Source organism: Centroberyx affinis, unplaced genomic scaffold (genome assembly GCF_046629955.1).
Source record: "Centroberyx affinis isolate AG114_WGS23_722 - 3 ecotype Tasmania unplaced genomic scaffold, CSIRO-AGI_Caff_v1 ptg002853l_1, whole genome shotgun sequence".
NCBI classification, from domain to species: Eukaryota; Metazoa; Chordata; class Actinopteri; order Beryciformes; family Berycidae; genus Centroberyx; species Centroberyx affinis.
The window spans coordinates 347,620-363,869 of NW_027280989.1; the positions used below are offsets into that span (position 1 = coordinate 347,620).

General features: G+C 43.3%; 1 protein-coding gene across 1 annotated transcript in view; it reads right to left on the reverse strand.

The window, feature by feature from the left end:
- megf11 (multiple EGF-like-domains 11) overlaps positions 1-16,250 on the reverse strand; it is a 49,233-nt gene that overhangs the window by 10,668 nt on the left and 22,315 nt on the right. Inside the window, exons 5-12 of the mRNA XM_071536305.1 lie at positions 10,989-11,235; positions 10,557-10,677; positions 9,906-10,042; positions 7,990-8,202; positions 7,325-7,499; positions 3,832-3,952; positions 3,139-3,302; positions 2,931-3,033 (exon numbers count right to left, since the gene is read on the reverse strand). Coding sequence (XP_071392406.1) covers positions 2,931-3,033; positions 3,139-3,302; positions 3,832-3,952; positions 7,325-7,499; positions 7,990-8,202; positions 9,906-10,042; positions 10,557-10,677; positions 10,989-11,235 — 1,281 coding nt within the window. The remainder of the gene's footprint in view (positions 1-2,930; positions 3,034-3,138; positions 3,303-3,831; positions 3,953-7,324; positions 7,500-7,989; positions 8,203-9,905; positions 10,043-10,556; positions 10,678-10,988; positions 11,236-16,250) is intronic.

Genomic DNA, 16,250 nt, shown 5'->3' on the forward strand with positions numbered 1-16,250 from the left:
AGGAATAATCAGCGACTACACACTATGAAGCCAAACACTGATATGCTGAAATATTGTAAATACCCCGCCATCTGTAAAAACACATCATCAAAAGAGAACATTCACAATGCCTGACATCACACTGGATCTGTAGAAGGATATTCACCCAGCCTGGATCCTCGGGTCAGTTTCAGTTTTAAATGAAGGAGCTGTGGTTTGTAGTGTGATGGGATTTTTTTTTTAGTTCAGCCCATCCTTTCAGACTCTGTGTCTCCATTCCAAATGTATTTTATTTTTGATCTGACTGGGGCTCCCTGCCAGTGCACTGTGTTGATTAACAGGGTTGGGTCCCCAGAGTAGCCTAGCTCGTCTCCCATTCTCTTTCAGCAGAGCTGGGGTAGTGTACAGAGCTGAAGGGAATTACTCTGCTGGGGCTCAGGCTACAAGAGCAGAGTCTGGAAGTGTCACTGTGTCTCTGGTATGCCTCCAACAAACAAACACAAAACACAAAATCCATACTGGGCTCTCAATGTGCACATGAATGCATTAGCACATTCAGTTGACCAGCATGTTGTCTCTCAGCAAGACACATGCCTGCTGCAACCAATACAGAGACATGGGCAACTCACATACGTACACACACACACATAAAACTCAATGCAAACCCATATATAATCATACATGCGTACAAATGCACAAACACATCTGCACACACATGCACACAAAACTCACATACACACACGTGCGCGCACACACACACACACTGCACCCTTTCAAGCAGCCCTTACTTCGCAGCCTCATTTGAAATTTCCTTTGACTGAGAATATCTGAGAATGGTGTGGCCATTAAAGCAGCATTAGTGCTGTAGCTTTGAATTAAACCTGGACTAAACTCTTGGGACTAATGCCATACAGCAGCCAGGACTCCTTAGGGCTGGAATGGAGAGAGAGAGGGAGAGGAAATGTTAGTGCTGATGAAGAGGGGGCATGGTGGCGGTGATTTAGTCAGAAACCCAGCGATGGACATCAAACGGAGGGCAGGCTTGTGCAAGTGTGTTTGAGGTTCTGCTAGGCCAGGCAGAAAAAAGTAACTGCCTTTATTGTCAGAAAATGAATGCGAAGAGAGCATCACACTTTTGAGTCTAATGGTGACAAACAGAGGGGCTTTGGATGCCTGGTGAGGGAGAAGAAGAAAGATTGAGAAGCCAGAACTGAAGTCTCTTCAAAGGAGGCTTTTTGCTGAGGAGTGCCAGAGGTCCCACTATCCAATTTGTACAGAGTGCGCACAGCAAAGCAAACCTCTCTCTCGCTCGCTCTCTCTCTCTCTCTCATATGCTCTTACAGTGCTCACACATGGAGGAGAGCGCAGTGCATGTAAACACTCGCACATATTACTTCTCTATGACTTTGAATAGAGTTTCTGCAGAGATAAAAGGCGAAGTCCTACTTAACACGAACTAGGATGAGGCTCCGGCATCAAGTGTCTACGTCAAAACAATCTTTTAAATCTTTTAGTAGCTGATGTCAGGCTTGCAACAGTTCAGTAACAACTGTGTTGGTCACAACAGCACTGCATGTCCAGCGCTTACCTTCACACACACACATACACCCAGACAGTGTGCAGAAACTCCAGAATAAAACAAAACAGCAAGATGGCAGTAAAGTAGGGTGCCATACGGAGCAAGCATGTTCAGAAGTATGACAGTGTTCAGAACAAAAAATAGCTCACATGTCTCTGTAAATAGCCATATCCCTCCATCCCTGACTCAGTCCTGTGACGAATCCCACATCTTCCTCTCTCTAGGTGCTCCTTCCTTCAGAGAATCCATTGTCAAGCCTCTATTCAAGTCCTATGTATGTGTGTTGGTCCAGCCCATTGGGCCGCATGCTGCCCCCAGCCCTGCACCCCGGTGACTCAATTAAGGCTGACAGATGGTCCCGACCTGTGCAGGATTCAGAGCATGAGAGCCCCGTTTTGCAGGATCCGTTCTTGCAGATAATAAAACCCACATTGTTTCCCAGAATAAATGCCCTAAGCTCAGGAGGCTGAGCAGAGTGGGCCGCTGTGAGCTCACAGGCTTGACCTTTCCTGCTGAATCTATTCCCTCCCCGACTGCACCTCTCCACCCGGGCTCAGAGACCAGGTCCTCAGCTAGCCCCCTGTATTTGACATTCAGATGCAATGCTTCATTTTTGAGCATAATGATCCTCACCCTTGCTGTGACATTCACACTTCCCTACCTCCCGCTCTTTCCCTGTAAGCAAATGTTTGAAATGACAAGAAACACAGAGAGCAGACATATGTTAACTCAGAACTGTGAATAGGAGTATGGAGGTGGTAATATCTCACAAACTGAGAGCCTATCAAGACTGTAAAAGCGGATTCACTGTTGTTATCTTAAGTGAATAAATATAACAGCTGGTTCAGTTGGATTTCATGACAACGTGGAACTTTTAAGAATTAACAAAGCCTGAAATATTGGAGGCTTTGTTTGAAAATCACGTGGCCCAAAGTATTGAAAGATCTGATTTATTCTCCAAATATTTATCTGGTGAGTCACTTCAGCAGTTGTGTATAACCAATGGTGGATGCAGTCTGAGCATGATTACATACCAGCACCCAATGTGTCTGCTACGTGAATCAAATTAGAGCCTAATTCTCAACATCTCTCATTTACATTACCTCCCAGCTCAATGGCAAAACAAATAGAACATTTAATTAACAGAGCACTGATTAGACATTCTGTAAACATACTGTACAACACAAACCATAAATGGTTCAGCATAACTTCTTGTGTTAGCAAATCAGTATGCCTGACTGGCACCTAGCATTTTTGATATTCAGATGATGAAGATAACACATAAACAGGGCTTGATGAATATCTCAGGGCTTATTTGCTGCTCCCAGGTTTCAACCTACTTTGTTTACAGTTCTATAAAAGCAGTACTGACCTGTCCAACCTGCGTAGCACCGGCAATAGCCGCTGACTGGGTCACAGCCATTAGCGTGGCTGCAGTCACAGCGCTCACGGCACTCCAACCCATAGGTGCCATCCTAGCAACAATAAAAACTCGTGGTTAACCTTTCACACTGTGCTCTAAAAGGTTCACAGCCCACAGGGTTCACTGCAGCGCCCTCCGTGTTAAAGGACATACTCACAGGGCAGGACTGGTCACAGTGCTCTCCCCTCCACCCAGGAGAACACGTACAGGTGCCGTCTATAGGGTCACAGGCGGCTCCGTTGGCACACAGGCATGTCTGGTTACAGCCGAGGCCCCAGGTGCCACTGGAACAGAGGATGGAGCAGTCCACTCCCTGCCAGCCTGGGGTGAGAGAGTGTAGGAAGGTGACGCATCAAACTGAATGCATTTATATACACAAAGTATTCTCGATGCAAGTACATTGTAGTATAAATGCTTCACTATTTTACACATCTGGGTAAAAAAAATAATGATATATCACAATAACACATAGATTCAGAATGTGCTGCCTTCACACGGCACAAAAGTTCAGCTCAAGAATATTGTTTATTATGAGATCATGTGTAATATCCCACTGTTTTAGAAGAAAAAAAATGTAACATTGTGAGTAAAGAATTAACAAATTGAGGACACGGGTTATCTGATTGCTTTATGAGATATGCAGAGGAAAACAACGGCAGATTTTATGTTACATCCTCATGCACAGATCGCAAGAGGATTCAAACCATCACTATGCAAAATGTGTGAATATCATACTGCTGTGTGAAAAAAAACAAAAACAAAGAGTAGTCTATTGTGTTGCATATCTCACAAAGCTCAGGTGTTGATGTCTGCCGTTTTGAACCTGTACCATGAGTCGGTCATACTGTACCTTCCCTGCAGATGCAGGAGCCGTCTATGGGGGAGCAGGAGGCGTGATTATGGCAGGAGCAGGTGGACAAGCAGCTTGGTCCGTACAGACCGGTGGGACACATTGAAGCACAGTCCTCGCCCTGTGGATGTGGTAGCAATAATGCAAAGTCAAGAGGCAAGGAATCAACCTGGCAATGAGCACTGACTCAGAGAGACCCCACTAAAATAGTAGTTCATTAGTCTGAACAGAAGCAAACAGGAAGAGAGGGAAGGTTCACTGCAAAAGCCAATAGAGCCGTTTTTTTTTTTCCAGATTGATCATACCTGTACTGACTCAGAATGAGGAGCAAAACAACTGTAAAATTGATTGGCTGTTGGAAGATTCAGCTATGACACAGTATACTACAAGATAAAGCAGGGATTTTCTAGATACACGACTGGAGATGATAGGGGCCACCAACAGCGGCTGAACTGCAGGGCAGAGAGGAAGGATCAGGGGAAAGTCTGGGTCCCAGAGTCGTCCCAGAGAGAGAGCCGCCCACTCTCACAGCCCTAATGAGCTCACCAATGGGACATAGGCAGCCATGCTGGCGCAGCCATTAAGTCCCTCACCATCACATTAAAGTGAACCATCTGGTAAAGGACATGGAGTACTCCTTCCCTGTCCTCTATAGCCTGCTGTCATTAGAATTTCTCTGCTTTAAAGGCTGAGCACAGCGCACCTCCAATAGCCCCGTCTCTCCCCAAGCTGGTGATCACAGTCTGTCTATGGATTCCCACACCCTCTCTCCCAAGCCCTGCCTTGAGTGACAGGTGACACAATGATTTAGAGTTCCAATTAGTGGCCCAGAGGAGTCCTGAGTGGGTCTTGCTTCTCTCACCAGAGCACTGGGGGACTGCCGGCTGCTCACTGCTCTCATTATCATTTTGAACTCAGTTTAAACAGGAGGCAGGAGGAGATGTGCCAGTGGACGCCAGGGGCAGAACACACATCTTAAAACATCTCTCCTCCCCGTGCACCACATAAAAGAGCCTGTCTGTGAATGAAATTTTTATCAATCGGTTGCAATAACCTTTGTTCTGCTCAAAATGACAGCTTCAAGACTGCTAACAATGGCAGTTCTGTTACAGTTGTTAAGTGCGGAGAGAAGTTCGTCAGACCAGAATAGGGGGGGAGGGAGATTTCAGCCTGTCTTCAGAGCGCAGGCAATTTACTGGTGACTGGACTCATGGATAAAACGTCACTGAGCCACAAATGACCACATGGATTTTGCTGCATCCATGGCTGCGTCGGATTCCACTTGGTTTCACCCTCATGGCACAGAGACCAGTGGTTGGACTTTCTCTCAGGAGGGGATAGGCAGCTCTCTCATTAGTCGACTGATTCATATTCCTTCTGAGCTGAGAAGGATAGAAGCCTGTATGCAGGGAGACATTATTAATACACAGGCTGTCAGTCCATAGCACGAGAGCAGCAGGACCTTACATAACCACGCAACCAATGGAGGCAGCAGAACTAGACTTGAGCTGCTGAGAGACAGCCAGGTCGACCTTGGCCAAGGCACTAAATTCATACCTATTAGTATCTTAATGTAATTGGCGAGCATTTTTTCCAGAATGCCTCTCACTGACACAACATTGATCAGCCTGGTACCCATTGAGACTAGATGCAAATGGCACCACTAATTACCAATCAGTCTCACTCCTTAACAGTTCATCTAACTGCTGGATGGTTGACTGCGGTTTAAAATTCATGCAGCAAGACAGAAAATGAACCTATGAACCTTTTGATGAAGCTTGGAAGCCCTGAGAGGGAGGAAAATGATTTGTTTTTACCACCTACAAATGGAGACTGGAGTCCATATCAATGTCTCTAACATTCATATTTCAGATGCAGCAGAATCAACAGAATCAGTAGAAACTAAACTATAAATCTCATGCAGAAAACAGTGAGTACATGCTGCAGATTGTAGAGGACAATGGCTGAAAAGGTAACATGTAATCACTTTGTCCCAGTCAAAAAAAGCATGTCCAATTACTAGAGCTAAATCAAGCGTGCAGGAGCTCAGTCTGCTCCAACACTTGGGCTGGTTTGCCCCCCGATGGGACTCCAGAACAAAGATGCAGCAGGGAGGCTGTGCGCCATCAACTGTCCTCTGGGGATGTGACTTCACCAACAATCATAGCTGGGTCCTCAACATCGTCATCAAACACATTTTAAAAGCCCAACTGTGTGATAATGACCACCTGCCATGCATGTGACAAAGTTACACGCTAACCGATAGGACCCGTGATCATAGCTCTGCGTTTCTAACAAACCATCTGTGTTGTTTGCACAGCAGCAGCTCTGTTAAAAGAATCAGTGTCTAGGTTTTACAGCAGAAGCTACCATGACTGTGCACCCCCCTCCTCCTCCCTCCACAGACACACACAACAATCCTCCATATGAGGTGTGTCTGCTCCCATCTGACTGCCTCCTTTTCTATCCAGCTCCTGCCCTCTAGGTCTGTTTAATGGATCTGGCAGCCCTCCCCAGCATCCGCCAAAGAGAACAGGTGGAGCAAATTAAGACACAGTCTGTGGCCCCGCTAGGTAGCTCAATTCACCACAGTGGCCCGCTGTAAGACACAGGCAATTTCCACGGAAATGTAATGTTGGCAGAAATGTACCCTCTCGGTCTCTGTTGCTCTGTAACTTCAGATTGCGGACAAGAAATACAATGGAGAAACTGATTGAAGTTACCCAACTAATCTGACACTTGTAAAAGGCGACAATATAGCTGCAAAAACAAGCTAAAAGCGAAACATATATAGGTCAAAGATAAAATTTTCTCAGTATTGGTCTAGGAATACAGATCTAAAGCGTAGCTTCTATCGGAGACCACAAGTTTAGGCCAATTTGTAAAATACATTCCACAACACCACGATTTATTATTAATGTCTGTAAGGGGTTGTACGAGAGAAGGAATCATTTAGCATTTCTTTAAACTGCAAACATGTGGTGCAATAGAGAACATCCATAATGAGGCAGGATTAAAATGTCTCACCTTGCCTCTGCCTCCATGTGTGAAAGCTTCTAAAGTGATACTGGGACCGCTTCCAGTACATTAAAGCCACACTGACGCAAGCGTTTTACTACTGCCACAAATAACATGAAATATAAATCGAAGGTGAAATCCCAATCTCTGCAAGTAAAACTCAAAGGATGGACTACTTCACAGCACAGGATGTTTGATTACAGCTACGACACCGATCCAGTTATGGGATATCATTATTAACATTGCATCTACCAATCTTCATAAGTGTAACAAAGATTACTGCGATGAAGGTTACAATGACAATTAACCTACGACAGTGTTATTATAAATTAATTTGTCACCAACAGCACAACTACAAACTGATAAAACTAAAATTGTGAGTAGTGTTGACATCACCAAGTTAGTGCTTAGTCTGTGCTCCTACATGGCAGTGAGGGTATGTGATAGTCGGAAGACTGACCACATGGAGACTCACCATGAACCCCGGGGCACATATACAGGAGCCTGTGACACCATGGCAGTCAGCTCCGTTGGCACAGTTACACGGCAGCATGCAGGCTTCTCCATAGTAGCCGGGCGGGCAAGTCTCATTGCAGTAAAGCCCTGCCCATCCCGCAGAACAGGTGCATTCACCAGAAAGAGGGTGGCAGCTAGACCATGAGAGTGAGAGAGACAGAGAGACAAAAAGAAAAAGAGGGAGATGAAGTTTCAGCTCTGAGAGTATCAACACTTCTTGAGCAGGGTCAAACTGTAAACTCTTCAGCCGACAGCGATTCATCCATCTATGTGTCCACGTGCTTGTTTCAGATAGATGAGGTGTCCCTTTTCTCCTTCATTCTGTAATGACTTCTATGGTCGGTGCCCAAGTCCCGCCAGAATCAGAGCATTAACATTGCATTAACTATGTATGCTGCTGAGGAATTATGAATGAGGCAAAGGTCGCGATTAAAAGCTAACTGCATGACATGGCTAAGAGGTGTCCAGACTTCTAAATGTGTGCTGGCTTTAGAACTAAGAAGGGGCAAAATTGAGTTGGAGAGGTCTTTATTCACAGGGAGCTACGAGGGGGTTCGCTTCAGGGCTCGGTAAGAGTGAAGTTGTAGAACTGTGTGTGTGGCTTTGCAGTGATGTCTCAGTTACCTTACAGTGTTGGTGGTGTTACATGGGCAGTACTTGTCACAGATTAGGCCGTAGAGGCCTGGGGGACAGAACCTCTCCTGGCAATTAGGCCCTTTGAACCCCGTGTCACACAGACAGGCTCCATTGATATGGTAACACTTGGCTCCGTTCTGGCAGTCACACCTCTGGTTGCACTGGGGGCCATATGTGCCCACTGGGCACTCATCCTGGCACCTAGGGGAAATGCACAGAGCCAGAACACAATCTTTTGAATTGCCGGTATAACGATGTCAAGCCCAATGAGAAAAATTAGATTCATGAATGGTAAAGTACAATTCAGATCTCCTTTACTTGTTAAAAAGGAAAAAAGCAACTCTAGACGGTCCACATGATAAATTGAAAAAATGATACAAACTTTATACTGTTCAAGTACATAATGGAGAGACTTGAAAAGAACTAAAAATAATAATTATCTTACGTTGTATATTATTGATCCAATACCATCTTCACCACCACCACCTGCTGCTGCTACTTCAACTACTAAGAGTTTACTACTATTACTACAACTACAAAATTAATAATAATATATAAATTCTATCTATCTATCTATCTATCTATCTATCTATCTATCTATCTATCTATCTATCTATCTATCGATCTATCTGTCTGTCTGTCTATCTATCTATCTATCTATCTATCTGTCTATCATAAAAATCTAGGTTTATTTTTTAAATATTAAAACATCTAAATATTGAATATTTAATTTGATTTGAAATGATTTGATGATCAGTAAGCGTAACAAGGGGTGAGAGGGAAGCCCTATGCCCCCTGCTGTTAGCAGTCAGGGCTTTAGTGTCTCTCTGCAGGAGTTGGACAATACAATACAATACAATACAATACAATATGATACAATACAATACAATACAATACAATACAATACAATACAATACATGGCAATAGTCTAATTAGAATTAGAGCTGGGGAGTTTCTCCACATGCAGCACTAAAGGAGACCTGAGAATGCATTTTTACTACTTAAATATACTAACTTAAATATACAACCCAGGCAGAGTATCAAGAGTCCAACAAAGCTATTACAAATAGCTCAATTACATTAGAAAATGGGCGAGTTATGTTTCATGTTTAAATTACCTTGGCTTTAGTCTTATCAGGGGACAATGGTATTATTATACTAGACAAGGGTAGGTGGGGGCTAACACAGTATCAGATTATTCCTGGCAGGTTAATTCACCTGCCACTGACAAAATGAATGAGGGCAATTTTGCAAAATAATAAAGCAAAGGGAAGGTCTTGTCCAGGAAGTGTTTTCATCCAAGAGACAATTGCTTTAGCTGAACTAATAAACCCAGGCTGCTCTGGGCTGCTCTGGCAGGCACAGGGAACTAAAAAGATCTGTGGATTTCAATGAGGTCTTAATATAAACCCATTACTTATAATTAATGAGCAGAATCCAAACAGCATGTAGCCCATGGTGAGATCAATGGACAGGCTGCCAGTGGAGGAGGATGAAGGCTGAAGACATGAAACTTTGCTGGCCAGCATGAAGTAGGAGATTAATTTAATATAAACACCCCTATTAAAAGCTTCCAATTCACCTTCAAATTGACTAATGGACATTTATAAATGCTGCTTTACCTTGAGGTTGAGATTATTCTAGCATTTCTTTTCTCTTTTAAAGAAACAGCCAGGTTTGTATCTCATTTTGAAGTCAACAAAGAGAATAGGTCAATGAATAACTGTGTAATGTGTAACTGTCTGCATGAAATCATCCCTATGCATTAAATACCAATATCAATAAATCATGCCATTCTCTGACCTATTTTCAAAGTGAGAGTACAAAAGTTTCTTCACAGAAGGCTTTTTTCCGTGTAATAATTGAGCTGTCCTACTCTGTCGGCAGGGGTGTGAAGTGCGTACCTGCGTCCACTGAAGCCAGCTGCACACTGGCACTGCCCAGTGATGTGGTCACACAGCCCGCCGTTACGACAGGAACAGTCCTTGCTGCAGTTGATGCCATACTTGCCAAACTGGCACGGCTGGGCACAAACCGAACCCTGTGGAAAACAACCAGCCGAGAACCAGATAAGACACATTACTCACAACTGATACCAGCCATGGCAGGGCTACTAGATCTGCACACTCTTACAATATATATTGTTTTATCAGTGTAAGAGCAATTTTGTGTTTGGTTTTTCCTGCCCAATAACTTATTTCTGGCATGTGCCTCACTTCCTCCCATTTGGTAACAACTTAAAGAAAATTACTATATCCAACACAAATGAACAAAACTGACAACAAAATGATTAAGAACAAACTGTTCTTCTCATATCATCGGTGCACAGTATCTCCAGAGAGTCTGCTTTTCAGAAATTGAGAAGAACTTTCACCCAATTACAAGGCATTTTAACTTGGATTAATTAATCCTCCAGTCATATTACTTTTTCTCAACATGTTAGCCATTGCTCTGATGACTAAATTAGAGATATAAAGTTTTTTGAGGACACTGATGATGTAAGGCCCTAATCAACCCTTTTCCTTCTCGCCTTCCCACCTTCCCTCATCACCTACCGTCCATCCGGCGGGGCAGGAGCACTCTCCAGTGATGTGATGACACGTTCCTCCGTTCTGACAGGGACAGCGTTGCTCACACTGGGGCCCGTGACTACCGGAAGGGCACCGTTCTCCACAGCTGCCACCACAGATATAAAATGACACAGACACATAACAGCTGTGTATGCCACTGACAATCCTGATGCGTTTGTATCAAAAAAGAATGCTCAGAGCTGATATTATTGCACCCTGAGGACGGCTATGTATGTGCTACAACACGTGTACGCATTAGCCAATAAATAATAAAGGCTTTTTTTTTTGCCGAAACAATATCGTCCTTTGTAGCTAATACTGAAGCTGTTACAACAAATGACACATGCTGTTTTATAGACATCTAAAGAAAGTTGCAGAGGAGTGTGTGCAACTGATAAATATGTTGCTGATACTCACAAAGCCCCTGTGTACCCTGGTGCACAGATGCACTCTCCTGTCTCATGGTGGCAGGTGGCACCATTGAGGCACTGGCAGGGTAGTTGGCACGCCTTGCCATAGTAACCGTGCTCACAGGGCTCTTCACAACGCCAGCCCTGGTAGCCATCAGTGCAGACACACGCACCTGTGATGGGGTTACACTTAGCCCCGTTTTGGCACTGGCACCGATTACTGCAATGAGGTCCCCAGTAGTCACTCTCACAGCCTGCGGGCACAGAGAGAGGTGACATCAGATGGAGGAGAGGAGAGGAGAGGAGAGGAGAGGAGAGGAGAGGAGAGGAGAGGAGAGGAGAGGAGAGGAGAGGAGAGGAGAAAGGTCACACTGTTTGTTACATTTGCTTGTTACATTAATACATTGTTATCCTGGTATGTATATTCACCAGTGGCATTTCGGCCTCCCACCAAAAATTCCAAAATTACTTCTTGAAAAACCACAACAAAAAACATATAAACATATAGACAAAAAATATTGAAAAAAACAATAAATCATTGAATTTTAAGTTTGCATACATCAAATGAATGCAAGTGAATGATATCACTGCTATTAAATGGACCAGCCAGTATTAGCTGTGGACTCTGGGGCGACCCGCCTGCTTCGCCCTCCTTGAACGTCATTGGCTGTGTTGCAGAGGGCTGGCAGGCAGTGATTAGACGGTTCGTCAGTGCTCATGGGGCTCACCTGGACAGATCTGTGCTCAGGTCTATAAAGCTGGCTGTACCAAACATTCGCTCTCTCTCCCTCCCTCCACAGGCATCCACCCATTTGGTTGGCATATGGTGTGGCTTTCGCTTCGCACCAAACAACACTCCTGGACTGTACTTATCACCCAGCCATGCACCACACACACCACTGATTTCACTGGCTATCACATCCCATTTACCCTTTTGGTAATTTATGTTAGCTTAATTTGCAAATAAATCTTCTTTTGGCATTTAAACTCCTGTGTGGTCTCCCGCTTTTGTCACAGGCAGGAGACTAACAGACACCCAAACAGAAATACCCCCCAAAAAAGCTGGCAACAATTCCTTTTACACTCACCCTATAAATACTAGGTATTTACCAGGTAAATAAGTGATAAGAATAGTGAAATACCAAGTAATTTAATCTGTGACTAAGTAGATAAATACTTATAAATAACAGCTGAATAAATATATTGTTGTTATATCAATAATGATCTCACACAAACTGAAAGAGAGCATATACTTTTCCTCTAGTTTCATGTTACATGAAACCTACATTTTTATAGTGCTACATCAGGTTGGTATTCTGAAATTCCTCTCTTGCCATATCTTTTATAATTTATTTCCTTTTCAGTTCAATTAAAGTGAACATATTCCACATATGTTCTGAAAAGGTACTACATAAAAGAATCTATACTTAACATTCATTAATTTTCTTCACTGGCTTATCTCTACTCAGGGTCACAGGTGAACACGGGAGAGCATGTAAACTCCGGGGCTGGGGTTCAAGAATCAAACCATGGACCTTCTTGCTGTGGGGTGACAGTGCAAACCACTGAGCAACCCTGCCGCACTTCATAGCTAACACTCTGCTGGTATTTACAGTACAAAGCTTCTTGCGGCCCAGTAACACAAAATGTATATTTCCTGTCAATATCAGCCTTCTAAAATATTAATCAAGCTATAACCAAACCTGTCTGCATCCCAGACAAGTTACTAAGGAAAGCTCCTGCCATACAAATATATAGAGAGCTAGCAGCCTACTAAAAGCAAATGGTAGCACTTTACAATAAGGGTACATTAATTAAGGGTTAGTTAATGCTTATTAAGCATTAACTAACCCTTATTAAGCATTAACTAACCCTTAGCTTAGTGTACCCTTATTGTAACGTGTTACCAAGCAAATAATGTCCTCTAACATTATGGTTGTTTTCCAGACAGACTGTTTAATCAAGCTAACTCCTAACATGCGTTTGTCTTTCAGAAGAGTTACAAAATACACCTGTAAGCCTGTAACAGCCTGTAACTAGCACCATATCAAAAACATGTGTAATAGGCAGCAGCCTACCAAAAGCAAATAATATGTCCCCTAACAATATCCTTGTCTTCCAGAGAGGATGCTAATGCCAACAGCAAAAATATTAAACTTAGTTACAGCTGTAATTACTTGATAATTTACTATTCTTAACATGTATATACCTCATAAATTCCTAGTACTTAGTATGATACGATACGATATGATACGATACAAATTTATTGTCAGTTTACACTGAAATTCGTCATAGTCACAAGAGTCAGAAGAAGATATTGTTAGCAAGTCTGAGCATGCTCTTGTTGTGAGCTGCTTGAAAGGAGTGTGCCACAGGTTGGCCAATAATCTTTGCACAAATTTGGGTTTGATTATATAGTTTAGTTTTAAGTTTCACAGATAGACTGCTGAACCAGGCCGTACAACAGTACAACATGACACTCTGAATAACTGATTTAAAAAACAGGAAAATAATCTGGCTACTGGCTCCAAAAGATCTGAGTCTACGAAGAAAGTAAATGCGCTGCTGTATCTTCTTACAAATAAATTCTATATGAGGAGTCCATGATAGGGTGGCATCTATCATCACACCCAGGTATTTGTATGAAGACTGTGTGTGACTGTAAAAGGAAGTGTTACCAAAAAGTTAATTAAAATAATCAGAAAGGTACAAAATAGAGTTTTGTTACTGGTGTCAGTAGTTGGTAAAGAATATATTATATTATCATTGTAGGGAAAGGTCCTAATAACACTCTCAAATTAATCTGAAAAAAGAGAAGCAAATGAGCAAGCTGTTCACACCTCTCAGAGACTAGAGAGAAGAGCAAAAGAGGATGCAAAGATTAAGAACACAAGGACTGAGCTATTTTGCATATATTACAGTCTGTTGTGTTGTGCGTCTTTTTACACCTTTTTCAGCTGCAACTTCTAAGCAGCACTGTTGGCAGTCCACAAATGGGCAGCGGGAGGAGAACCCTTGAGGCACTGGAGACAGTGAAACCGTATAATTTTTTATTTTTTAATTGCTGTTTGCTATGTGTGAATGCACCATCAGGATTGCCACTCAATTTCGTTGTACTCTGTGCAATGACAATAAAGGAATTTTAATTGAATCCTACTATAAAATGTGGAAAACTCTGTCCTTCTGTCTGTCTGTCTGCATCCATTTTGCTCCTCAATGGGTTGGCCAATCAATCTGAAACTGCACATGGGCATTGAGCATTCGCATAGGCAGGGACTGACGAAGCTGTTTTTTCCATTTTCCCAAATTTACGCTGTTTATGCACATTTTTGGCAAGTCTGCATGTAGCTGTGGCGCGCGCATCCCTGGGTATGGACTAGTTTGAATTGAATTGTATAACTTCTGCAACTCCCTGTCTGTGAATACTCATTTTCCATACTTTGCTAACTCTACTTTCAACTGACAGTCATTGAATTGAACTTACAGTAATAGTTTGTAAAGCTTGACTGAATAATAACTTGATGAGACAATGTTCATCCCCTGCGATCACTGTGTAAATACAGAAACCCCAGTAGCATCATTGTTCAGTAACGATCCACAGCAGGATTAGACTTTCACATCGAAACCTAGAATTGGCACTAAGGAAAATTGGTAAAGTGATATAAGTTAATTGCCTTACATGTGTTAATGTGTTTAGCTCAATGACAATGCTAGGTGGCAGCCTAGGGAATGGTGTAAAGACAGTGTATATTTTATACTCGTTCTGAACAAGCAATTCTCATAGGCCATAAGGGACAGGATCTGTTTAGGAAAACTCAATAAGCCTTGTAAACTGAAACCAAGTAGCTAATCTCAAGGTTAAACGTACTACTAGCTTTTATGTGAAAGAACAATCACTGCCTGGCTGGGTACTATCCTGTTGTCACTCTCACCAGGGTAATTGTTGTTCGGTGGATCTAGTGGTGATTTAAGTGATTGATATAGCCTTATGTCTTTCGATCAGTAACAGCAGTATTGTCTCACATAAAAGCCCAGCTTGAGATCCAGGTTGGCACAGCAACCGGGACACTGAATATTCCATTATTGATTCTCACATCATCACAGACTCAGTTATAAATGTAAAGACACTAGGCTCCCTCCCTGTGTGCTCTCTCTTTGCCAGAGCTGTGATCAACTGGAGTGGGAGCTTAATGAAACCTGTTTCATGGTCGTCACTGAAGCCTGTTTTTGCCAGGTACACAGCAGGAAGATGATCAGCCCTTCCCTGATTCAGACAGCTCTGCCCTGAAGGGGGTCCTGGAACACCGGACCAGTGCGGTATTGCCTCTCTGGTTGGACAGGCTAGAGGCCACATTACAGGGCTCTCAGGGGCGGGTATTGATTTGATCTAATCTGCTCCTGGCCTCCAGTCTGGCATGAATGAGTTCCCTGAAGGTTGAGCTACTGCCACGCAAACGACCCTGGCACATTAAATCTGAGGTGTGTGCGGGTGGACGGGGTAATGGATGAGCAGTTTAGCTGCAACTTGGTTTAGCAGTCTATCAGCACTCATCAGCGCTCCCTCAACTCAACACTGTTCCCTCAGCACAATACAACCACCATCTTAACAGGCAACGCCTACCTAGCTAGAGACATCATCACCTCAACCTATAAAAACTTTGACCACACCGATACCGAGTGCAATTTATTTTATTCCAAGTACAACTCAAAATCTGATGTCAGTAAAACTCTGTGATTTTTCATTGAGTGAAAAAGTACCCAGAATGGCACAACAGAAAAATAAACTAAAATCTAGCCAGAGCTTAATTTGCAGACATTTCTAGTGCTTAGGAGCTCAACAAATGTTACCATTTGAAGTCTTAAACCTTCTTTAGCTTGCAGTTAGAGGCCTCAGCACATTCAGAGCAAAGCCCATTATCTCGCCGTCTCTCTCCTACACAGAGGTTCTCAAACTTAACACAGTAGCCTCTCACTTCCCAGCTCTGACAGCATTTAACTGTGATTAAGGAGTCAGAGTTCATGATGTGCTGTGGGCAAAAACAGAGAGAAACAGCCAAAAAAAGTAAAATGTAGCATGAAGACTTCAGCTTCTGCAGAGTGCAGCTCAGTTGCGGGAGGGGATGAGGACCCCCCCGGTGGGTTGTGGTGCGTAGGCAGTGAATCCCACTCAAGTCCGAGACTAGAGAACCTGCAATCCAACCCCTATTAACTGGTCTGGCTGGGGTCAGTGAGCCTAACCAGAGGACACATGCAGGACCCAGCTTGGGCA